The sequence below is a fragment of the Thamnophis sirtalis genome, unplaced genomic scaffold, assembly GCF_051295495.1.
Source record: "Thamnophis sirtalis isolate CommonGarterSnake01/CBP01778 unplaced genomic scaffold, rThaSir2_p1.2 scaffold_3, whole genome shotgun sequence".
NCBI classification, from domain to species: Eukaryota; Metazoa; Chordata; class Lepidosauria; order Squamata; family Natricidae; genus Thamnophis; species Thamnophis sirtalis.
In genome coordinates this window covers 148,411,492-148,437,804 of record NW_028261383.1, presented here as the reverse complement: position 1 = coordinate 148,437,804, position 26,313 = coordinate 148,411,492, and the positions used below count along the sequence as shown (strand labels likewise).

Below are 26,313 nucleotides of genomic sequence, written 5' to 3'. Positions count from 1 at the left end.
TTTTTTTTAAAGGCATGAATAGCCTTTGAGGGGCTTGCAGAGTGCTTCTGGTGGGGTTGGGGGGGGGCAAAATGTTTTTTGTTAAAAAGATTGCATGCATAGACTTATGGAGGCTTATAGAGTGTTGCTGGGGGTGGGGAACGGGCCATTTCTGCCCTCCCCAGCCCCCAGGAGTTCTCTGAAAGCCTCCATAAGGGTATGCATGGCCATTTTGGTGAAGGGGGCAGGGCTTCGGGAGGCAAAAAATGCTGTATTCGATGTATAAGACGCACCCAGATTTTCAGCCTCTTTTTTGAGGAAAATGGGTGCATCTTATACTCCGAAAAATACGGTAGCTATTCTTTTGGTCAAATAAAAAGACTTTAAAGTCAGGAATAGGTTTTCGTACTGTTTGACTATTGATGCTTCTACAAGAATTAACTGTAATAAACTCTTAAGAATTAAAACATATAAACAGCCCATGGTAAGTGGGTGGCAATATAAGATCACAGGCATACTTACTGGTAATCAGTCAATGATAATAATAATCCAGAGTATGCTGAAGATAAATATCTTCCTATGCAAAAGGAAAGCAATTTGTATGTCTTGCTTATTCCTATCAAGATAATCTATTGCTCATATTTTCTTTAGAATATACTTAATAGAATCTGTTTCATTGGTTTCTTCAGAAATAATACTGGAGTGGAGTTAATTGTGATTATAAAAGTAGATACTGTGGATGTAAGAATCTTCATTTCTTAAGCTTTTCTTAACTTCTCTGATGTTTAATTTGGTTTAATTGGAAATACTTTAATGGTCCTGCCTGTCTCCATATTTTAGTAAAAACTGATTGAAAATAAAATTGTGCATATAAAGCAATGCAAATTATGTTTTGATTTTGTTTGTTATTCTGGAAAATCATGAAAAAATTGTGAAGTATGCTACATACCGTACTTATTTGTATAATAGAAAATGTCCAACATTTATTTATTTAGTTATTTATTCTGTCTGTCTGTCTGTCCTTCCGTCCGTCCATCCATCCATCCATCCATCCATCCATCCATCCATCCATCCATCCATCCATCCATCCTTTTTATTGGCTGCCACAGAATAACCCTGGGCGGCTTACAGTCATATAAATCTATACCTGTGTGTACATATACCACTATCTATACATAAATAAGATAAATCTAACCATTAAAATCTAAAGTCTAATTACACATGGGGAGGGCGGGGGCAGAGTGGGGGGAGGTCAGATCTGTTGCTCGATCAACCAACTCCGCTGTCCTTTTCCTTTATTGGAGCCCCAAGCAGACTGGGAGAGCCAGATCTTTAGTCCCTTATGAAATGATAGGAAGGTTAAGGAAAACCTCACATGGGGTGGGGCAAGATGTTCCAGAAGGCACATGTAACAGCAGAGAAGACCCTCCTCCTGGTCTCTGCCAGCTGGAATAATCAGGTTGATGGGAGCCAGAGCTTGCTTTCTCTGCCAACATGAGTAGGGTGGGCCAAACCCAGTGAGATGAATCGTCCCTCAAGTAGCCTGGACCCATGTCATGAATGGCTTTAAAGGTGATCACCAATACCTTGAATTGTATCTTGAAGCAAACCAGCAACCAATGCAGCTCTTGGAGCAGTGGTGTTACATGAGCCATTCTTAGAGTCCCAAGAACTGCCCGCACTCTGCACCACCTGTAACTTGCAGATGCTTTCCAAGAGTGGCCCCATGTAGAGCACATTACAGTAGTCCAGTCATAAGATGACTAGGACCTGAACGACGAAATCCTGATCTAGAAAAGGTCCCAACTGGAAATTGTGCAAAGACTCTACCTAGCCATGACTGCCATCTGTTCTTCGAGCAGGAGTCACAAGTCCAGGAGAACCCCAAGGTGCAAACTGGATCTGTCTGGGGCAATGCCACTCCATCCAGACTCAAAGATGACAAAGTCCTGGAGCTCTATGTATACAAACCCATTCACACTTTCAGTTTTTCTTTTTTTATTCAGTCAAATCCCGTTGTCTCCATACTGAGCTGCATGCCCAGAGCTGGATCTCTCACTCCTTATCAACACCAATTGGCACCAGCCACAAAGAAAGGAGCCGAATGAGCACAAAACACTACTCCCATTCCACTCTCGCCAAAGATCCTTGACAAAGGCGACCAATGCCATTTTTGTCCCATAGCCAGACCTGAATCCTGATTGAAAGGGGTCCAGATAAATTGTTTCATCCAAGACCTCTAAAGCTGCTAGGCCACCACCTTCCCTAAAAACAAGAGGTGACAAACTGGATGAAATTGTCCAGATAGGGGTGATCCAGTGATGTTTTTTTTTTAAAAGAAAGAGCGAATTTCTTCAGAGAAACTGGCACTTTTTTGATAAAATGTTGTATGTGAGTCAATAATTACATTGTTTTAGCCTTCATTTCATCAGATTAAAGAAGTGGCTTTTTAGAACATTTTTCCTGTAGAGAGCAAATCTGGCAATTTAAGAAGAATCAATGTATTTTACACATTGACAAACTCTGAAAGAATAAGCAGAAAACATTATTGTTATGGACAAGATCTTTTTTGGAGTAAAAGTGATGCAGATTAACAAATGATAGTTTCAGAAACACACCAAAATTGTTTTTGCTAAGTCCCTTTCACCAGTTTAAGTAAGACATATTTTAAGATTAGATAAGTCTAACCAGTGCCCTTTTATTTTCTTTTAAAGAAAATAAAATAAATTGTTTTAAAGATGAAGAAAAAAGTGCAATGATTGTCAAAACACAATTACATATATTTCCTTAGTATAGACAGTTTATTTGCATTTGTTCACAACTCTTATCCGTTGTCCTTCTGGAAGGGCAAGGCAGTTGCAGCAAATGTGAAAAAAGATATTCAAAAGTCAAGTACAGGTGGTTGGATAAGACTGTCTAATCAAGTCAGAATTCCAGTGAAAATCTGGAATTGGACAATTTGTATTGTTAGCACTAGAGTATTTATGGTTGTATTAAAAGGTTTAAATTAAAAAAGATCAAAATCTCATTCCATATGAGAACACCAGATTTGGTTTCTTTAGTTTTGAACATTTTAATAAGATTTTTTTTGAAGAAAAAAACCTATTTTAAAGATCATTGGGTTTTGCTGTAGGCAAAACTTTGTGGGTCCCATTTTGCTGACTCCAAACTTTTATGGGTCGTGGTAATAATTGTGAAAACATGTCTATGTGTGGTTTAATTTCTTTTTCCTGCCTGTCTGTGATTCTTTGTTGTTGTTGTTTTCTAGCAAATCTTGAAAATGCCATTTGGCCTGACAGCAAAGATTTAATATTTTGTAAAATATTACAATATTTTGTATTTAAAAATGTACTCCTTTTGGAATGAATGTAAAAACTAAGCTGTATAAAATGAGCAATTCAAGCTGAAATGAATATGTCTGCTCTTCTAGGCTTTGATAGTCCCCCTATAATTTCCTCATTCTAGCAATATAATTCCCATCACAAGCAATATAATTGGTATGCTACAAATAAAATGTTTTATTCTTTGGGGATTTCCAGCCAATTTTAGAACCATATTATTTACCTACATAAAGCAGTTTGATCTCTCTTTAAAATTTCTTTTCTTTTCAAGCAATGTTTAACTGTTAGCAATACAACTGCTAATTAGCAACTATAATGACAGTGGGGGAAAAACTATAATTAACAGAGCTAAGTTCATTGACTGATAGGTCTTAAGTAATTATATGGGGATATAGACAAAGATGCAGTTCCTTGACTTACAACTCATTCTCATACTTAGGACCATTGCAGCATTCCTGCAGTCACGCGATCAAAATTTGGGCACTTGGCAACCAGCATGTATTTACAATGGTTGTAGGCTCTCAGGGTCACATGATCACCATTGGTGAGTTTTCCGGTCAACTTCCAACTAGTAAAGTCAATGGGGAAAGCTGGATTCCTTTAATGCCTGTGTGATTCATTTAACAGTGACAGCGATTCACTTAAGCTAAAAGGTTGTATGTGTAACTCCCTTACTGACCACCTCGCTTAGCAGTGGAAATTCCGGTTTGAATTGTGGTTGTAAGTTAAAGGCCACCTATATCAGTAAAACCTGAATATAGTGTAGACACCATGTGTAATACAGTTAACATGTCATTTGTCCGTCAGTGATGAAAACATCTATGGAGATTCTCAGTCATCCAGTTCATGATTGTCCCAAAGGTGCTTTTTCAAGAGGCACCTGGCTTTCTGGTTTTTCTTTGAAGACGTTTCGCTTCTCATCCAAGAAGATTCTTCAGCTCTGATTCCTCACCGTCCAGCCAGAGTTGAAGAAGCTTCTTAGATGAGAAGCGAAACATTTGCAGAGAAAAACCAGAAAGTCCATTTGCCTCTTCAAAAAGCACCCTTGAGACATTAATTGAAACCTTGAGAACATCAATCATGTTAAAACTAAACATTGTATGATCTAAGATGATTGCTCAGGCCAATTCGGGCACAGTATGGTGCCTATTACTATTGGAACTAACTTCGCTTGCATTGCCACGTTCTACTTCTACTTACAGTTTTATGTATTTGATGGGGTTTTTTCTCTCCAATTCTTTCTCTTCAATTCCGCTATCATGTTCACTGTCCAGAAGACTTTTTTGTTTTTCTTATTGACAATTGTTAAGTCTGCGATGTTAGGTGACGGGTGCTTGTCTGTTTGAATTCTAAAGTTCCCAGCATGATTTAGCGTCTTCATTTTTTACGGCTTTGCCGATGTTTTGGTCCTCCCTGATCTTGTTTGCAGGCGAATCGTATTTCTTGCAGATATTCCAATGCACCGTTGCTGCTACTTTGTCATGTTGTCTGTAATCAGTCTGTCCAATGTTGTTGCAGCAGGAATCTTAAGTGGTCCAGTATTTCTTCTGCTTCTTTGCCTGGATGGCATTTGCTGTCTATTGCTGTCTTTTCAATTTTGGCTTTGTATGGATTTGTTCTTAAGGCTTGGCCTTCTGCAGCTAGAATTAGCTCCTCCTCTAAAACGATTGAGCTTATGAGGCAGGCCAAGCCTGGCCCTCTGCAAAGAAAAAGAAAGAGAAAAAATGCTAATGGCAGCCAAAACATTTGCTTTTGGATCTGCGCAGCCTTGGAAGAGCTGCACTCTCTTTGAAGAACTTTGGAAGGCAAGGAGAAGGTGGTTTTAAAAAAAAATTCTCCATGAAGCCAGCTCCAGTGTTCCAGCCTTGCCCCAGGAGCATAGGAAAGGAGGGATTTTAAGACACCACCGCACAATATTTTTTAAAAAAATCCTTTGCTGATAAAGAGCCACGCCAGATGGCCTCACGGGAGGAAGAAAACAGTAAAGATCAGTTAGCATAATGATAGGCAGGGCAGTGAGGGTGGCTAGGCTGGGGCCCCCCAGGCTTCTATTGGAGACTTCACACCCTTGGAGTCTCCTGAGCATTTGGAGCTTCCTGTGGGGCAGCTTCTTTGTGCCCCAATGTGGAAACTAACCAGTGTTTGGCCCTTGGGGTGCTTGGCTGCTTCGCGCTGCATTGTTGAAACTTTCCCAGGGTTTAAGAGCAGAGATGGGAGAGGAAGTTAGGTAGGTAAGAGGAGTTACAGCCCCTGCCCCCCCCCCCCGGCAGTTGTAAGTGTGGACAGGCTGGCAAGAGCCAAAACTCTGATCATGTGACTGCAGGGAAAGAGCTGCAGTGGCTGTAACTTAGGACACAGGTCGTAAGTTGCCTCGCTCAGCACTGTCATAATTTTGAACGGTCACTGAACGAACCATCAGAAGAGTGATGCAGTGGCTTACAGGTGGAGCTCTCGCCTCACAATCAGGAGGCTGTGAGTTCAATCCTAGGTAGAGGCAGATATTTCTCTCTCTGGGCACACTGAGAAGATATCTGCTGAACAAAACTCTGCATTGGTGATAGGAAGGGCATCGGGCCATTAAAATACTCTGCTAGCTCCATTCAACTGACTTCATCACGCCAAGGATTACGGGGTTGTTAAATGAAGATGGTGACTGAATGGACCATCATAACTAGAGGATTATTTGTATTAAGATTGTGAAAGTGGGAATGGAAAAATAAGTATTACCATTCTGTAATTTAAAATTACAGCAGAAGGGCAGAAGAATTACCCTTCTGTAATTTATAATAAATTAGCAAGATTTCTTATTTCATTAATTAACAACAGCAGTGGTTATTCCCCCCAATACAGTATACCTAAATTAAGCTTCCAAAATGCAGGAAACTTGAGTTTATCAAACACTGTAAACCTAGTTCACTTCTATACTAAGAACCAATTCTGAGGCTTGGTATTTGTCCAAAGAGTCCTGATCATTAACTCCATCTATGATTTTTGGCAAATTGCTGTGGTGCTTTGAACTTAGGGTCCTAATAAAAAAGAAATAAGATTTGAAAGACCACCCCAATCCTTGGAAAAGATCTAGGTTTTTTTAACCACCTTGTCAGCCTTTAAAATCGTGGTGCAGCAAATTTCCAAGATATGCAGTCTTATGTGAAATAATATATCTCCTCCTCCTCCTCCTCCTCCTCCTCCAGCATCTTCAATATGTAGCCTGCTTTGCAAGAAATAAAATAAAATAAAAATAGCAGGTTGCAATTGTTTACTCAAAAAGGTCTCCAGTTATGAATGACCTTGTTTCTCTTCCTGCACTGAAACAAAGCCATTGTATGGCGTTTAAAAACATTATGTCATGTGCCTTTTGGTGCTAGTATGCTATTATTGTTGTGAAGCTTGCTGGGCTTAGCTTAAAGAATATTAGGAATTACATTTTAAGGTATTCTGATCAAATTTATATTTGGCTCTAATTGATTACTTTCCTCCGATGAAAGAATATATCATTAAATGTACTACAAACAGCAAAAGAGCAAAGGTCTGTATACTGAGAAGTGTAGAAATTATCATTGTATATATCCATACATGGAATAGATATCTATAATTATACATAGAACCATCAGTATTGTGAAAATATTCTTGGACTGCTGCCTCATGAAGTTATTTGAAGTGCCTTATCTTAGTCAACTTTTCTGCTTTCTTTATGGAGTATTTACTTTCTGTCTACTGAGAATTGGGGCTATATATACCAAACTCAATTTCATTGAGGGCTGCATCAGGGTTGTATTTGATCTCGGTGGCCTGGGTGGGCATGGCCAGCTCAATGTCACTCATGTCGGGGGTGCCTGTGGTAGCTTGAGTGCTCTGCCAGCGAAAACAGGCTCTGCTTTCACCTGCGGTGGCCTCCTTCAACCCTCTATCAGCAAAAACAGAGCTCAAGAAGGCCACCTGTGCCCTCCTGAGCTCAGTTTTCGCTGACAGAAGCACCGCGGGCTGGTCCTTTATTGTTTCCAGAGCAGCCCCATAGGCAAGATCTAAGCACCCCGCTGGCCAGATCCGGCCCCTGGGCCTTGAGTTTGACATGCCTGATATATACACTCAAAGGGATATTTCTCATTGTTTCAGAGACCTTAACTATTTCAATAAAATGATTTTTAAATTTAATGACTCCAAATGGTTACACAGTGAAACTGGTAGAGTTTTTTAACAATGTCCCAAATATGTCCACTTCAATTTGCTGATAAAATTTTTATTTTTTAATATTCCCACAGGGATTGAAACAGGTTTACAAAAAGAACCCCGCAATCAGACACCAACTCCATCTGCGGTTCCTGCACCATCTTCATCTAAATATCACCGAGGACGCTCTGGGGGAGCCAGAGACGAACGCTACCGGTCTGGTAAGGAAGCCACAAAATCACCTGATGAACTTTGAACCAAATGAACCTTAGTATCTTTGACTAAACAATAAAGAGAAATATTAGTTATGACATGTTGAGGGTACTACAGGAGGGAAAAAGGAAAGGCCAGCTGGGATCATTAGATGTTGGCAAACTATGAATGATAGTGAATTTACTTTGTTCATGTATAATAATGTTTAAAATTATCCAAATTAATATCTGTGTCAGCACTGGAGATTAGGAGAAGAGCTAAAAGCACCCGTCTGTCTTCTGAGGTAGACCAGGTCACAAATGGACTCTTCAAATTTGTTTAGAGTGATGTTGATGTAGGCTATGGTTAAAAAATATTGAAAGCCTGGTTTCCCCTCTCCTGCTTATACCCCAATGAATTAGGGTGAAAGTAATCTCAGTTTACTTTTTTAATGTTTAATTTAATTTTTTCAGGGACGTGTGGCTCAGTGGTTAAGACATTGAGCTTGTCGATCAGAAAGGTAGGCAGTTTGGCGGTTCAAATCCCTAGTGCCGCATAACGGAGTGAGCTCCCCTTTACTTGTCCCAACTTCTGACAACCTAGCAGTTTGAAAGCATGTAAAAATGCAAGTAGAAAAATAGGAACCATCTTTGGTGGGAAGGTAACGGTGTTCAATGCACCTTTGATGTTTAGTGATGCCGGTCACATGACCGCGGAGATTTCTTCAGACAGGACTGGCTCTTTGGCTTGGAAATGGAGATGACACAGCCCTCTAGAATCGGGAACGACTAGCCTATATGTGCAAGGGGAAACTTTACCTTTACCTAATCTCAGTTTATTTCTAACACTTCCTCTGTTTTCTAGGCTTAAAGCATGTTTTTGTTTTTTAACAGTTTCTCCAAGGTCATCTGTATAGTATCCTAATCTAAAGCCTGTTGCATTTTAATTGTGTATAACTGAATGCTATACAATACATGATAAAAATACTTTTAGGATTATGAGATGTTTTATTTAGTAAATAAATTTAGTAATAATTTATTAAGTACTAATTTGCTTAGTGTCAATTTTAAAAATACCTAACAATATCTGCAACAACTAAAGTAATATCAAAATGACAGGTTTGGGTTGAAGCCTTTCAGCAATTGCCCTGCATAGTTACATCTCAATATATGACACGTGCATAAATTGTAGCATTTGTGTAATGACACTGTTACATGCATATTAACATTTGTGTCTCCAACCACATGCACATGAATATTTCTACATATGAGCAGCATGCTAAGTCCTCATTGAATAAGTTGCTACATTTTACTTATAACAAAGATGCCAGATTGACAAACTGATTTCTCAATGGTTTCATATTATAGGTGAAAGAAAACCTTTATGCCTTTTAAGCATCTTTTGAGATTTCTTTTGGGATGCTTCAATAATTGATTATCAAGAGTCATTTGTTTAGTAAGAAGCACATATTTAGGCACTTTAAAAATCACAAAATCAGGCTTTTGAGCACATGCGCTAAAATAAGCCCTCCACCAAAAATATTGCAACAAAGCAACAGCCATGAGGTGACCACGCTCGCTGCCTCCTGGACCTCAAAAATAATAAGATCTCTCCGAAAATAAGGCCAAGTGCTTATTTCGAGGGGTAAAAAGAAAATAAGACCTTGTCTTATTTTCAGGGAAACATGCTACCTTTGTTTCATTTGAACAAGAGTCCATACTCTGATTATACAATGTAAATATCTTTTTTTCACTAGTTAGTTAGTTAGATAGGTAGGTAGCTAGCAAGCATACAGCTTCTCACAGTAAAGATTAACATCCATTTCATATGAGAAAAATTAGCATGGTGGGATTCAGCTTTTACCATTGAGACATTTCTTTTCACTGATTATGAATATTATGTTTGGAGATTACATAAGATTCTCACGTAAGAGTGACTCTGTGACTCTGACGTCTTCCATATACTGTTTCCAGCTTCTGTGAAGTAGTAAGGGAATTGGAGTACAGCTGCCTGCTGTGGAAAGGTTCACTTTGTACAGAGAGAACTTGCATCTTGACGTGGGAGAAGATCCCTCCTCCCCCTTCATGTCCCCAGACTTATTGTAAAGAAAATACATGAATAAAAGAAACAGTTTCCTTCTATCCTGAATTTTTGTAGTCATTACATGTCACTAAGGAGTTCTGATCTTCTTGGAATTAGCTTCTTTTTTTACCTTTATTTGAACTTTGGTAAGAATTGAAGGAGTCTCAAAAAGAAACCTATTTTCTGCAAGATGGAGGCCTGGTGGCGCAATGGTTACAATGCGGTATTGCAAGCTAACTCACTGCTCACTGCCAGAAGTTCGATTCTGAACGGCTCAAGGTTGACTCGGCCTTCCATCCTTTTGAGGTCGGTAAAAAGAGGACCTAATTGTTGAGGGCAATATGCAAATATTGCTTCTTCATTGTAAACTGCCAGAGAGTAGTGTAACACAGTATGGGGCAATATATAAGCCTAAATGCTATTGCTATTGCTGGTGCTCACTTATACTTTTAAAACTATTCATAGTCGGCAGTGCTTTTATATCAGTAATGGGAGCAGAAGAACCTCTGTATTTTCTGCATCAGCTATGTCCCAAAGGTGTTTTTTTCCTCCTTTTGGAAAGTCACTTTTGAGACAACCATGACCTGGATGATTGAGAATCTCTGTAACAGCTCTGTTCTTGCTGTAGATGATGCGATTTCCAGATTGGGAATCTGGATGTTACACATTCAATAAGAGGAGTTCTTATACAAAACAGTTGAAAACCAAATGTTTAAATTCAAGCCAATCAAAGTATTTCACAGAGGACAAAATGTTTGATATTGTTGAGCAAGATCCAGATTTTGCCATAGTGGATTCGAATAAGTTCTGCCCATGTTTAGGACCTGAAATGTCCTAAAATTGAGGGAATTTTTTTAGCGTTATTGATATATGAGTAATCTGCAATTGTTGTCAAAGTTCTTACTTTACAAGTGATATTCTTACTTTACGTGATTCTCATAATGTATTCCAATAGCCAATCTATTATTAAAATGTTTATGAATTTGAATGTGTTTCACAGTTACCAGTCAATATGAATTATATGAAGAGTCACTTTTAGTTACAAATGTATTCAGACCTTGAACGCACAATTTTTTTTTTTAATCCTTCTGGATAAGGTGAACTTTTGTGCCCATATGTTCCTTCTTATTGTGCTCCAGAATGAATGAATGAATCATGTTGTGTTGGTTTCATCTTAGCACTGTGTTACTGTGCTTGTCCAAATGAGTCATATTGAGTAAATGGCACATTCAGCATCAACTCTGTTATTTTTGCATAACCTCCTGCAGACTTTATGACCTTGGTCCCTGTCATCTTGCTGAAGTTGTTCTTCTGGAGCATATTGTTCAACAGATTATTGTTGAATTTAAAAACTGTACTAGCCCTTTGAAGCCAGGCAGTCAGTTGTGTTAAAATAGTTGTAGATTTATCCAACTAAAAAGCTGTATTTTATCTAACTTTAAGAGATGTGAAGGGCTGTTAACATTCCTTTCTTCATATATTCTTCAACTGTTGTGTTTTCAACTTCTATTGATGTTTTGTACATCTAGACATTTGCATTTCTGCAAATTCAAACATCTCAGTATGATTCATTTTGTAAAATGGAAATCTTCTAAATAGTAACAGTGGAGAATATGTCAAATTTGTGTGAAATGTTCAATTAGAAATCAAATTGTGTATGCTTAGCTTTAATTTACATCCAATATACTACATCAGAAATTCCTGCATCAAGAATGAGAAAGGAAATTATATACACCACTGAACCAGCATAGTATCAGCCAGAGGTGAGTTCCTACCGGTTTTGACTGGTTTGGCCGAGTAGGTAGTAACTCGACTGGCCATGCCCCAAACTGGTTCTATTGGGGGTGCCTATGGCGCTGCCATCTTGTCTTTTATTTTGTGCATGCACAGAAGCAATTTTTTCACTACTGTGCATGCATGCATCAAGCACCTGGGTGCCCAAAGAGCATCCCTGAGCGAATTGGCAGTAACAGAACCCAGAACCCACCCCTGGTATCAGCCCATGTTTGAAAAGGTTTCCAGTTCTCTGGATCAGTTGGTTAGAGACATAAGAGTTGTAGAAAAGAAGAGTATTTCTAAAGGGGGGAAGGAGAAATCTCTGCACTCTGGCAGTAACCACAATCTTACCCATTAAATATGTTTAATAATTCATTTTAGTCATGTGAAATTTTCTTCAGAAAAGCATGCAAGTATAAATGTTTCTTGTCTTGAAATATTCTACCCCGTTGATCAACAGAAGTTCATATTCTGTGAAATCAGCGAAGCTTTCAGAGACACTATGTCAATTTGTGTAGGATGTGCCTAAAAAAAAAAAATCAAACGATACAACTTTGTTCAGCTTCTGTTGTTAGCAATTATATGCTTAACCTTGCTATATGGCTTCAGGACCAGTTTGCTAAATGGCTATAAAAGAATACTCTGTTTTAGACATATGATTAAGGGCTCTGCTCTTGCAATGTTCTTATTTTCTTACGGACTTGCTTCTATTTTTCAGACATCCATACAGAGGCAGTGCAAGCTGCATTGGCAAAACATAAGGAACAGAAGATGGCCCTACCTATGCCCACAAAAAGGCGCTCTACGTTTGTACAGTCTCCAGCTGATGCCTGCACACCTCCAGGTTAGAAATCAACTGGGAACCAATTGGTTTCCTTTCTGAGAACTTGAATTTGTGCTAACTTTTTGTTTGATGAATGAGTCATATTTAGAAAAATATTTTTTTTTACATATGGAATATGTACCTTCTTTCCCTTCAAAGGAAACTACGAACTCCAACTTCTTTTTGGCTTTTAAAATATTTTTCACTTTTTGAAGATTGCTGCCTCCCAAATATACTTTGTTTGTTTTAACAAGTCTCTCAAGTGAGATAGAATGTATATATGTGGTTTATTTTATTGATCTAGAATGTTCCTAACAATGTGCACAGAAGACATATCTACTGTTACTCTCATCGGAATAGATTTCTTTAATGTGGAAGAATTCTGTGTTGTAGAATTGAGATTTCATACATACCTCTCCGGATAATATACCTGATATTATCTTTTTTAAAACAGTCATTGCTAGTGATTGAGTGGTTGATATGTGAAATAGATGGAATGGAGATTATTGTTCATAGAGAATGGGGCATTCCCTATTGGTTGAGCTTTCCAATCAACACAGTCTATGAAATAGATTCAAATTCCGTTGCTGTAAGACTGGCAGCACCTTCCTCTTGTCAGTTGGAAACATGAATGAAGAGAGGAACTGTGTTAAATGTGTTTCTACTCATGCCTTTTCTTTATTCCTAGGTTTGTGTTTTTTCTCATTCAAATAAAAGCAAAAGGCCAAGTGAGCTTGATTTCCATATCCAATTGATTTCTCATGTTCCAGGAGAGCGCTGAGGAAATTTGATGAATAAATAGCATACAAGGAGAAAATGTCCAGTCTTTTTAGTTTACCGTAGAGTTAGGCAGGATAAAAGTATCTGCTTTCTCAAATGGCAATGGATTGGAAAGAGACCTTGTCCCTTTCACATCTCTTCCCCCCCCCCCCCACAATGTCTATCACCACTCTTTAGAAGGATGGGAGGAATACTACCATACTATCTTCTTCTGTTGGAAGAAATGTCCTTCTGGGTTCAGTTCCAAGTGGGAAGAAAGACACTGGAAACATGGAGGTTGCTTGGAAAGATGGTTTAATGGTGGACAGGACTACATGGTTTGAGGTCCTGGGCAAAAAGTGAAGAGATGCTGAGAGTACCTGGGTTTTATGCCCTCTCTGGGCTTTAGAATTTGAGCTTGTATCCTGATTGGTTGTCAGACTCCCCTGGAGCCATGCAGGGGTAACTTTGTAGGTTGTGTTTTGAGTCCCAGGTTTTGTTGAGCCTTGCTGGGTGATGTAATCTTCCCAGGTGCCATGTGGTGAGTTCTGTTGCTAGATAGATCCTTTTATGACCTGGAGGCCACGTCTTTTGTGTTGTACATAAGCTGACCCAGGCCTTAACAAAGGCAAGGGACTGAGTTTCTGCCTCCTTTTTGGGGGAATTATTCTTTACTTTTTTAATTTCCTAAAATATTTCATTTTTCTAGGAGAGGGGTGGGTGCTACCTTACACTTCCTTTGGGGGGGTGAGACCAAGATTACTTACTATTTTCAGTTTGCAGTTAGGTTAATCACTTTTTAGCATGCCATTATCCCTTAATGTACAAGCATGTATATGCCTTTTTTTCCAGTGGAACTCACTATAGATTACTATTGGTATATTTGAGAACATATCTTAACTGCACCATTTACCGAGGTTCTTCATAGTCGCAATTAGCATTCCCCTTCGCTCTTTTCAAGAAAGGCTGTAGAAAGAGTGGTGGGACCTTAGCTTCGAGGCCCTGGGTGAAGCGGTTTAGATGGACCCTTAGCTTCGAGGCCCTGGGTGAAGCGGTTTAGATGGACCCTTTCAGGTTGGGTTCAGGCTGAACTGTATTATTGTTAGGGCACTGGTTGCACCCATTGATGACCTTCGGAGGGATCAGGATGGAGATGATACATCCTGGATTTCTCTGTTGCTTTATATACCATCAACCATGATATCTTTTTGGACTGGCTTTGGGGTTAGGATCAGGGTACAGTAGTTCTTTTCCTTCCTCTAAGGCCAGTTAGTGTTGCTGAAGAGGCTGGTCTCATGAGAACTCTTGCCTCTATTACATTGGCCTGAAAGACCCGATTATGTTACATTTTTACATACATATGCACTGAGGTTGAAAAATGGTGTTGATTTTCCTGCAAAAGATGGATGGTCAACAAACTGCAATGCTGCAGGTATTCTCCAGAGGTGTTAGTGGCTTTGTGTTATGAGAACCCTTTCTGCAGGTTTTGGCAGCCAATAAGGACAATAGAAGAGAAAAGGGGTCATGTAGAAAGCAAGACTGCAGCATTATGAATCTTCCCTTAGGTTGAGAAGAAAGTATAGCTTCACACCAGGCTAAGAGTTGACTGTATTTCTAGCCCTGCCTTGGAGTACCGTCGTATCTCCAGATTGGACCAGTTTACTTCTGGTCACAAGGAAGTGCAGCAACAAAGATGGTAGGTAGACAAATGATATGGTTATCAAAACTGAATATATATTAAAATGCAAAACCTCTGAAGATATACCACAAGGAGTGGTAGATCATCTGTGGAATTTCTGGTTTTCATATTACTGTAACAGCTCTGACAACTGTATTTGAACATTGTCAAACAAAAAAACAACCCAAACAAACCCAGGGCCTTTTCTATTTGAAAAGTGCAGATCTGTTGCAAGTTGGGACTTGCAGAGTAGGCACTGTAATACTCCCTGGCTCAGTGGCCTACTTACTTCCAGGACTCCTAATTCTTGGCTTCTTAGGAAGCATGTTTCTCACTCACAGCTGATTGTAAAAACTGAACGGTGATTCATGTTCGAAAAGACACTTTATAAATGCATGTGGGGAATAAATCCTGTTAGGGGAGTTTCCATGGATTTGCTTGGGTGTATCCATCTGAGTGTGCAAGGGTGCTTAGTGCATAGTTCAAACAGAACCACGTTTAAAAGCAAAAGCTGAATTCATGACTTCTTATTTACGTATTTAAAACATTTATAGAGCCACCCAATCTACTTCAAACTTTGGGTGGCTTCCAATCAAGAATTAAAATGATAGCAACAATAAAACAGCATAAAAACAGTATCAAAACTAAGTCACATTATCCTATCCCAGCGCTTCGGGAGGAAATGCCAGGTCTTCGTTGCTTTTCAAAAAGGAAGTAGAAGCCTGCCAAACCTCAGGTTATAGAAATAGGAAAGAATTCAAGCTCCTTCCCAAAGTTGGTTTGGTTTCCTACTCCATGGAGACTAACAGGTGTTGTAGCTCAACACAAGAAAATCTGGAGTACTTCATACATGCTTAAAGGTGCTTTACTTATCTTATTTTTTGGACTATAAGACACACCGGTGTATAAGACGCACCAAGATTTCAAAGAGGTAAGTAAGAAAAAAAGGTTTTTGTCCTCCCCAGCCCCCAGGAGCACTCTGCAGGCTTCAGCAGGGCTAGGGGAAGGCAAAAATGCCCCCTTTTTTGCGAAAAACGGGAGAAAAATGGGCCACTTTTTGCAAAAACGGGGGCATTTCCCCTTCTCCCAGCCCTGGTGAAGCCTGCAGAGTGCTTCTGGGGGCTGGAGGAAGCGAAAAACTCCTCCATTTTTGGGATGTAGGGGCGAGGCTTCGGGAGTCCAAAAATGGCTGTATTCAGTGTATAAGACGCACCAACATTTCCACGCTCTTTTAGCGGGGGGAAATGTGTGTCTTATACTTCAAAAAATACAGTAAGTCATACTCTCCAGATGCTTTAGAATTCAGTTCCCAGGCTTCCTAGCCAGCATTATTTTTGGAGTTAAGAATTGTACTAGCTGAAGCATCTGAAAGACAGGAGGTTGAGGAAAATAGTTCAAGATGAAATTTTATAGTCCATATAGCGGGAGAATAGGATTTTTTTGGGGGGGTGTCCAGACAAACTGTCATCCTATGAATGTAGACTTAGAAGGAAACCCATTAAGCTCAATGGTGTTTGCTCCCAAGGAATTAGTCATAGTTGTCTATTTTAGGATTAAATAATAGTGACACACAAAAAGGCAGTGCTGGTATCAACATTAAACTGCAAATAAGTGTCATTGACTACGTATGTTCCTTTTTAATTCAAATACTAATAATAATACTATCACTATTTACTATGAAGTGATTGTTACAGAGGAGTTTTAGATTTTAAAGCAGAAGTATAATAAAGTTGGAATTTTAGTTGTCTACTTTTTTTTCTTCCCAAGAATGATTTCTCAAAATATCACTTCCACAAGTAAGCTAACAATGTTCAGATGTATATGCTTATGTGAACAGTTTCTCTCACCTATGAAAGTCAACAAATCTATATTGAAGTTAAGAGTACCTAACGTATATGTATAAGAAATAGTCAGGCTGGCTTCATTTCAGGATGTAAAACTAAATATTGCTGTCATGTTAATAGGAAAGCAAAATCTTCCAGGTTAGTGGTCAGAGTGAAACAGAAGCTCTGTTTTGCAGTGAAATTTTTTGTTTGTTTGTTTGTTTATGTGCCATGATGCTCAAAATAAATAAAAGTTTGAAACCCTGTAGCAATTCAGATCCATTTGAGAACTTCCCTAGCTGTATACAGACTTACTTTGTTTATTGCTCCTCAGTGCTCTTGATTTTTACTAAGGGTGTACAAAACGTTTCACATTGTACCATCCCAAATTCAAGGTGCCCTGTTTCAAGGCAAAAGAACTGTTTGTATTTGATGGAGACTGCCTCTCATTTTGAAAGTACAGTACTTTGAACTTAATATAGTTCAGTGGTGTGTTCCGGATCCCGTTTCAACCGGTATGGTTGGAACAGGCCTGGCGCTGTCCACATGGACGTGCTCATGCGGCATACCTCCACAAATCTCTGCGACGCTCCACCTGCTTGACAGAGTGTCGCGCAGGTGCTGGACGTGCCATGCACGTGCACGGAAGCACCGAAGGCTTTAAAGGACAGGTAAGGAGCTTGGGTGGATGGGTGGGCCCTCCAGAGCACTGTACCGGAACGGTACCTGGTGCTCCAGGCAGGCTCCAGTACGCTCGTACCGGAACGTACCACTGCAACCCACCACTGATACAGTTGTTTCAGATTAGAAATTATACATATTTCTATTTTTTGTATACTAGTATTTTTTTACTTATGTTGTTATGCTTCCTTGTGAATGCAGATTGTGTCAATTTTCTTGTATGATTTTGAAGAAACAATCTTCGTCCTTAAACACCTTAGTAATTTTGCTGATATATAAACAAACTTATTTTTTACTATATACAAGTCACCCTGGGACCATAACACATCTTAACAATTTATCTTGGTTGGATCAAATGTAGAATATTACATTTGTTGTAAGTGGGGAGCAGGGGAGGGGTGGGCAGATTTGCAGCATGTAGATCAGTTTGGAGGTTCCCAAATTATTCATGTGTGATCTAATTGTACAAATATTCAGATTATTTCAGAAGGCTTGAATTACAGCCTTCTTATTTCTCTTTGTAAGCCTGAATTCATTCCCTAATGTCATGAGGTTATATTACTTCACCCTCTCCATTTGTAGGAGTTCATTGTGTGCCTTACATATTACTAAGACATGTCAAGCACCACATGAACAAACTACTACATATATAACAAAGATTCAAGGTCAAAGTACATTTCATTCTGCTTCTCCCCCAAATGTATCTATCTATCCAGCCCATCTTGCAGTGTGCTTTATACACTGTTCAAAAAAATAAAGGGAACACAAAAATAAGGCATCCTAGATCTGAATGAATGAAATATTCTTATTAAATACTTTGTTCATTACATAGTTGAATATGCTGACAACATAAACACAACCCACACCTGTGGAGGTCGGGCCCTCATACCACCCTCATGGACTCTGTTTCTGACCTTTTGGGCAGCCACATGCACATTTGTGGCCCGCTGGAGGTCATTTTGCAGGACTCTGACAGTGCTCCTCCTGTCCCTCCTTACACAAAGGCGGAGGTAGCGGTCCTGATGCTGGGTTGTTGCCTTCCTACGGCCTCCTCCACGTCTCCTGATGTACTGGCCTGTCTCCTGGTAGCGCCTCCATGCTGTGGACACTACGCTTACAGACACCGCAAACCTTCTTGCCGCAGCTCACATTGATGTGCCATCCTGGATGACACACTACCTGACTACCTGAGCCACTTGTGTGGGTTGTAGACTCCATCTCATGCTACCACTAGAGTGAAAGCACCGCCAGCATTCAAAAGTGACCAAACCATCAGCCGGAAAGCATAGGAACTGAGAAGTGGTCTGTGGTCACTACCTGCAGATACACTCCTTTATTGGGGATGTCTTGCTAACTGCCTATGCTTTCCACCTGTTATCTATTCCATGTGCATAACAGCATGTGAAATTGATTGTAAATCAGTGTTGCTACCTAAGTGGACAGTTTGATTTCACAGAAGTGTGATTGACTTGGAGTTACATTGTGTTGTTTAAGTGTTCCCTTTATTTTTTTGAGTAGTGTATTAAAGTAGAATGCTGCGTATGTACTAAATAAATAGGACATTCGCTATTGCCATAAGCCAGCCTGGTACAGCTAGATTTAGCAGTGGATTCAGGATTTCATATTTTGTACAAGTGGAGTGAAAGAATGTATTGTAGCCTGTACCAAGAGTAACCACAATAGGTGATCGTGTGTCAATTCACATATAACAAAAACTTTGATTTCCCAATCAAAAAATATCCCAGGGACACCAAAGAGGAAGAAAGCAATATATAAGTTTAAAGTTGGCTGCTGGTCTTTTTTAACTTTTAAAATGATGCCTTTATTAGATTTAACAAAATTAAATTTACTAATTTAGTCTTGCCTAGTGCAGCAAAAGATGAGGAAAGGATAATTGTACTTTTATATTCAGCTATACATTGTCTTTGCTAGCTCTAATTTTATTCCACAGCATTGATTGTTTTAATGTTTAATTATTTATGTGGCCTCTTTTTTAAAGCTCAGTTATATAATCCTGCAAAATATCCATATGCAATTAACTTTGCAAAATTGTTTGCTAGTCATGACATTTAAAATGTAGTATTTTGTTTTGCTCTGCAACAATAACTATCATTTTCTTTAATGTCTAAATTCAAAATGTGTGGAATCTTCCATTTTGGGAAAATAACATTCCTGAGAACTCTAGAGTCTTCTGTTGCTTCTCCAGATGACACTAATGTAGCTGTTCTTCAAGTGAAATCAATACTACAAATGGACATGGGTTTCTATGTTATACATGTGGTCCAGCCCCTGTCAGGGTTCAAAAAAGCATCCAAAAGTAAATCAGAGTCCAAGGCAAAGTATTGCTCAAAGTTCCAATTTATTAAGAGAGCCATGTTGGCACATCTGGGAAAATCCGAATCTGAAAGCTTCCTGGTTTTCCCCACCCAGTTGAAAGTTCAAGATCTTGCCCCCACACCCATAAGTCCATCACATGGTCCAATCTTCCACTGCCATGCTGGCAGTTCCACCCATCCAGTTCCAGTCAGGTGCAGAGGTGCAAAGACAAAGGATGACCTTGGCTTTCTAGAAAGAATTTTGTTATGGCTACATCACCTCACTCCTGCAATCCCTCCTTTCATTTTCCCACAGTAGAAAATGGATAGTAGAATAATAGAAAATGTGGCAGGCTAAAGATCCAAAAGAAAAGATGGCTGCAGGCCTGACAGCCCCATTTCTATACCATTCTCCGAAAATAAGAATCCACTTCTGGTGGTGAGGTTCAGTTCTAAAAAATTCCAGGCAATTTCCAGAATGTGATTGGCATGTGCTGGAAGAGGAATGGAATGTTTTGAACTTATTTGATACTTGGTCCTGTATTAAATTTAGATCCCACTGCTTATCAAATTGAGCCAGCTGCTCAATTTCCTACCCAGAGGATAGTTTTGAATGTACTAGGAAAAACAATGTATTCTTCAGGATCAGATTAAATCGTTTTTCTTTCCAGCATGCTATTTTAAATTCTATTGATGGAGAGGAGGAATTCACTATTCTTCTTGCACTAATTAATCAGTTTCCATGCAATAATGGCTTGGAATCTTTTTTTAAAAAAATAAATCTTTTTATTAAACATTCTTGGGAAAAAACCCACAAATAGTTACAAGTGTTTAGTTTCCACCCCTCACCCTCCCCCCCCAAACCTCCCCAACCTTCCCCCTCCCCCTGACTTCCCAGAACCAATACAGGGTATTAATCAATCCATCTTTTCCACTCCAGTTTGTATCTCTCGTTTGAATGGTCCTTAAGATATGCAGATATTTTGGTCATCTTGGCTAGGTTTGTTACTTTCAATGTCCATTCTTGAATAGTAGGCAAATCTTCCTTCTTCTAGTATTGCGCCACCAACAATCTAGCTGCAGTTATTAAATGCAATATCAGATTAGTCTCTACAACTGTACAATCAGTAATTATGCCTAACAAAAATAACTGAGGGGTAAACTTTATCCTTTTTTAAAGAACATTTTGCATAATCCACCATATTTTAATCCAAAATGCTTTAACCTTTTTGCAAGTCTACCATATATGAAAATATGTAGCATCCATACACTCACATCTCCAGCATTTAGGTTTCTAAGTTCGGATACATAGAGGCCATTTTTTTAGGGTCTAAATGCCATCTATAAAACATCTTATAAAAATTTTCTCTCAAATTTTGGGTCTGTGTTAACTTTACATTTCTCACCCATATCTTTTCCCATGTATCCAGCATTATTGGTTCTTCCAACATTTTGAGCCCATTTAATCATGCAGTCTTTAACTAGTTCTGTTTCCGAGTCAATTTCTATTAGTACATTATATAATCTCTTTATATGCATTGGACTTTGATCTCTAATTTGTTTAAGTAAATTATCCTTGACTTGCATAAAGCCAATTTTTTAATCTATTTTCCATCTAGCCTGTAACTGCCCGTATTGAAACCATGTTTGAATTACTTTTTCCTTTTTTAGTACATCCAAGGGTTTCAGTTGTAGTACACCTCTTTCTACAGTAAGAAGCTGTCTATAAGTAGTTACATCCTGTTTTTGTACTATATTCATATTTTCTATTGCATGTCTAGGAATAGCCCACATAGGTATCTTATCATTTAATTTGTATTGATATTTTTTCCAAACCCGCAGTAGAGCATTCCTTAAAATATGACTTTTAAAATTCTTACCCACCTCTTTGTTGTATAGCAAATAAGCATGCCAGCCATATACCAAATCATACCCTTCAATATTAAGTATTCTATCATCTGTTAAATTAATCCAGTCACTAATTATAGACAGAACTACTGCATCATAATATAGTTTTAAATTGGGTAATTTCAAGCCTCCTCTTTCACACACATCTTGCATTATTTTTAGTTTTACTCTCGGCTTCTTCCCTATCCATACAAATTTATTAATACCCTTCTGCCATTCTAGCAGGCTTGCATCTTTTTAAAGTATTGGTAATGTTTGAAGAAGAAATAAAAATTTAGGTAAAATATTCATTTTCACTGCTGCTATTCTTCCCAGCAAAGATAACTAATTTTTCCCATTTTTTCATCTCTGTCTATATATTATGCCATAGTGGTTCATAATTATTCTTATATAACTTCCCGTTTGAGGTTGAGATGTAAACTCCTAAATATTTGACCTTTTTAATTATTTCACATCCTGTTGTTCCTTCTAGTTCTTCCGTTTGTTTAGTGTTCATATTTATAGCTAGTATTTTTGTTTTCCCTAAATTTATTTTGAATCCTGACACTTGACCATATTGATTAATCAAGTTCATTAATACCTTACTAGATTCTTGTGGTTGGGTAACTTATAACCAAGTCATCCGCAAAAGCACATACTCTATATTCTTGCTGCCTAATCCTGATTTCCTGTAGGTCCCCTGAACCCCGTATTTTATTCAAGAGTAGTTCCAACGTTATGATAAACAATAGTGGGGATAAGGGGCAATCCTGCCTTGTACCTCTCTCAATATTAAATGAGTTGGTTAGGCTCCCATTAATTATGATTTGGGCTGTTAGTTCCTGATATATTGCTTTAATTGATTTTAGAAAGTGCTCTCCTATTTGCATTTTTTGCAATATTTTCAGCAGGAATTTCCAATTTACTCGATCAAAGGCTTTTTCAGCATCTAAAAATATAAGCGCAGCAGGGATTTGCTTATTCTTCCCCAGGTATTCTAATGTATTGAGAATTAATCTTACATTAGTACTCATTTGTCTCCCTTGAATAAAACCTGTTTGATCATTATGAATCAATTGTTGAGTAACGAACATTAACCTGTTCGCTAGTATTTTAGTGAAAATTTTGAAATCTATATTAAGTAGTGATATGGGTCTATAATTTTTTGGTTGAGTAAGATCTTGATCTTCTTTGGGTATCAAAGATATAAAGGCTGTCTTCCAAGATGGGGGAACCTTCCCTTCCACTTGGATCTTATTAAATAGTTCCTTAAGCGGTTCTACCATTTCTAATTGCAAATTTTTGTAATAGGCCGCTGTCAAGCCATCTGTACCTGGTGCTTTCCCTGCTTTTAGCTGTTTAATTACCTGAAGAATTTCCCCCGAGGTTATTGGTTGGTTCAATCTTTCTCTCTGCTCGTCTTTAACTATAGGTATTTTTTCTTTATCCAGGTATCTATCTATATCTAAACTTTGGGTTTTATCATTCGTGTACAATCCTATAAAGAATTCGCGGAAAACCCTTTGAATCTCCTCCTGCTGGTACACTTCCTTCCCTTTAAAATGTAACTTCGATATATTATGAGACTTCTGTTTTTTCCTGATCAGGTATGCTAGCCATCTACCAGACTTATTTGCATTGCAGAAAGTGTTATGTTTTACATATAGCAAATTAGTAGCCACCTGATCTGACATCAACATATTGAACTGCTCTTTTAATAATGTGATTGTTTCTTTAATCTTTTTGTCTCCTGGTTTTAGGATTAGCTCCTGCTCTCTCTTCCTAATTTCATTTTCAAGTTGAGTTCTCTTTCCCCCCTGTTTGCGTCTATGTAATCTACTCATATTTATCAGAACTCCTCTCATATATGCTTTACTTGCATCCCATACCATTTCCATAGATGTACCCTTATTCATGTTAAAAGCAAAATATTCTTTTAACAACTTTTTACATTCATTAATATTTTTCTCATATCTAAATAAGTTTTCATTCAGTCTCCAAGAACTTTTTGCCCCCAACTCCATCCAAACCAGATTGTGATCTGATAAGGTTCTGGAGCATATCTTCGTCTTCTTTACCCTAAAAAGCAAATCATTGGTTATTAATATGAAGTCAATCCTGGAAAAGAATTGATGTCTATCAGAAAAAATGTTAAAGTCATATTCTTCTGCATTGCTTTCTCGCCAGATATCTCAATTCAAAATCCTCTATCATGTCGAAGAAGGACTTAGGTAATTTTGCTCGCGTTTGGGTATTTTGGTGGAGAGCCTTCTTATCTTTCTTGGTGTATCCATAACGCCATTCCAATCACCCAATAATATGCAGGATCTATAGTCCCAATGTACTAATTTAGCGTGAAGCATTTTATAAAATTTATCTTGTTGTTGATTAGGAGCATATATTCCCAATAGCAGTGTCTTTTTTTTCTTCTAATACCAAATCTATTGCAATATATCTTCCATGGGAATCTGCTTCAATTAATTCAGCTTTCAAATCCTTCCTTAAATAAATGACTATACCATTTTTCTTCTCTGTGGCAGAAGCTATAAAATGTTGTCCAAGTCTTGTATTGATCAGGTATTTTTGATCAGTTAATCTAATATGAGTTTCTTGCAAGCAAATTATATCATTCTTGAATTGTTTAAGATAGTGGTTTATTTTCTTCCTTTTCTGTGGGGAGTTTAAGCCATTGACGTTCCAAGTTAGAAACTTAGTTGCTATCTTTAGCTCCCTGAAGCTTTTTAAGAGCCATCTGAACATCTTGGAATTTAATCTTTGGCCTGGCTCCTCCCACTGCTTCTGAAGTAACACCTGTAGGCTCTTGGACAGTGACTTGTGCTTGTTGCTTTTTTAATTCCTGTTCCATTCACCTAGTAACCAAGGTGGTAAAAAAGGGAGGTAAAAAAGAGCCAAGGTGGCGCAGTGGTTAAGAGCAGCACTGCAGGCTACTGCTAGATCAGCAGGTCAGCGGTTCAAATCTCACCGGCTCAGGGTTGACTCAGCCTTCCATCCTTCCGAGGTGGGTAAAATGAGGACCCAGATTGTTGGGGGCAATATGCTGACTCTCTGTAAACCGCTTAGAGAGGCCTGAAAGGCCTATGAAGCGGTATATAAGTCTACTGCTATTATTCTACTGCTATTAACCACGCGGGTTTGTCTTTGTCCCTTAGCTTCTTGTACCTCTGAGAGAAAAAGTTGGTCCGCCCTTGTTAATGCTTGAGTGGTTTGCTGTCTATCATGTCCTTCTTGTTCTCTTTCTCTGGATCTAGAGGGGGGAGGTGTCCAGCCTTCAATATGTTGCTGTAGAAATCTTGGGCCTTCCATACTGAATTGAGGTGATATCTCTGTCCAAGGTAGCTGAATGCAATACCAGCTGGCGCATCCCATCTAAACTGTATCTGGCGATTTTTAAGCTCTTCGACTAAAAAGACATAGTCTTTCCTAGATCTCAACATTTTAGGTGGTATCTCCTTCAATACAGTCACCTCCTAACCCCCAATTTGAAGCTTAGTTTTGTAAGACTCCTGTAATATCGTATTCCTCATATCTCTAGTAGCAAAATACACCACAATATCTCCTGGTAGTTGCTTTTGTCTTGCAAGCCAGGAGTTAACGCAATAAACCTTTTCGATTTGCCAATCAAAATTCCCTCCTGGGAAGACCTTCGTTCTGCAGCAGAAAGCAGAATGAATCCTGGCGCGGAGGTGCTATGCTGCCGGTGCCCCCCCTCCTCCCAGATTAGTTAGAGGATTAGTTAGAGGGCTTCCCAAGCATAACTTCTCGCCTCCCCCTTCTAAGCCCGAAGGGGAGGTAAACAAACTGCTAAACAGTTTGATGGATTGCTGTTTAGACAGTTTAACGACGCCAAGATTCGAGAGCTGTTAGAAACAATAACTCCCTGTCAGGCCCCACTCACCGGACATCCGATGGCTTGGAATCTTGTTGCCACTCAGAAGAACCTTATATTGTTTGTTGATCAGATGCAGGTACTTGCTATAAGTGGAGCTCATTTTTGCTTCTGGCCATAGTACAGAACTCAAATTAGATTTTGCTTAGACCCATTCCCACTCAATTAGGTTTGAATGTACGTTGTTAATAGAAGCCGGGAGGATATATAGTAAAAAAAATTTTTTGATGATTATCCCTAAGACTTCATTGACATTCTTTGTCTTGGTTCTTCAGTGTTTAATAGAGAGAGTATTGGATGAGCTGAGAAGCTGTAAGGTTTGCTATTTGAACACTCCTAGAAGGAGCAATAAAGGTTTTTTCTCTGTCTCTCAATCTCATTAATAAAGGAGGAAAATCAAGTGATGGATTATGATCCCTATTGGTTTGAGAGAAAATCCAATAAGGATCTGGAATTGGGGTAGTTCTCTATGACTCCTTTGTCATGGTCAGATCATGTTCTGGTAGTCATTAGATTCTCTAGTGCAGTGTTTCTCAACCTTGGCTACTTGAAGATGTCTGGACTTCAACTCCCAGAATTCCCCAGCCAGCGAATGCTGGCTGGGGAATTCTGGGAGTTGAAGTCCAGACATCTTCAAGTGGCCAAGGTTGAGAAACACTGCTCTAGTGCCATCCCTCACTGAGAGAAGAATAATCTGCCAGTGGTCAGAGGTCATTGAAGGATGAACTCAACTGAACATAGGTGAAAGCTGCTATTAAGTCCTATCTTATGGTGGTAAAGGTGACGAAGTGACAATACTTATCTGGCCTTATTGTGTTCACAGATTGCCTCCCAATAGCCATGTTCTGGGTGACCCAAGCCCTTCTACTGTGGATCAGGAACCAGGCAATTCACTTATAA

General features: G+C 38.8%; 1 protein-coding gene across 3 annotated transcripts in view; it reads left to right on the top strand.

Moving 5' to 3' along the window:
- Nucleotides 1-26,313, top strand: part of DIP2B (DIP2 acetate--CoA ligase B (putative)) — a 195,350-nt gene that overhangs the window by 107,682 nt on the left and 61,355 nt on the right. For all 3 annotated transcript variants that reach the window (XM_087710365.1, XM_087710363.1, XM_087710364.1), the window contains exons 3-4: nt 7,583-7,711; nt 12,259-12,384. In XM_087710365.1, the coding sequence (XP_087566491.1) occupies nt 7,583-7,711; nt 12,259-12,384 (255 nt within the window). The remainder of the gene's footprint in view (nt 1-7,582; nt 7,712-12,258; nt 12,385-26,313) is intronic.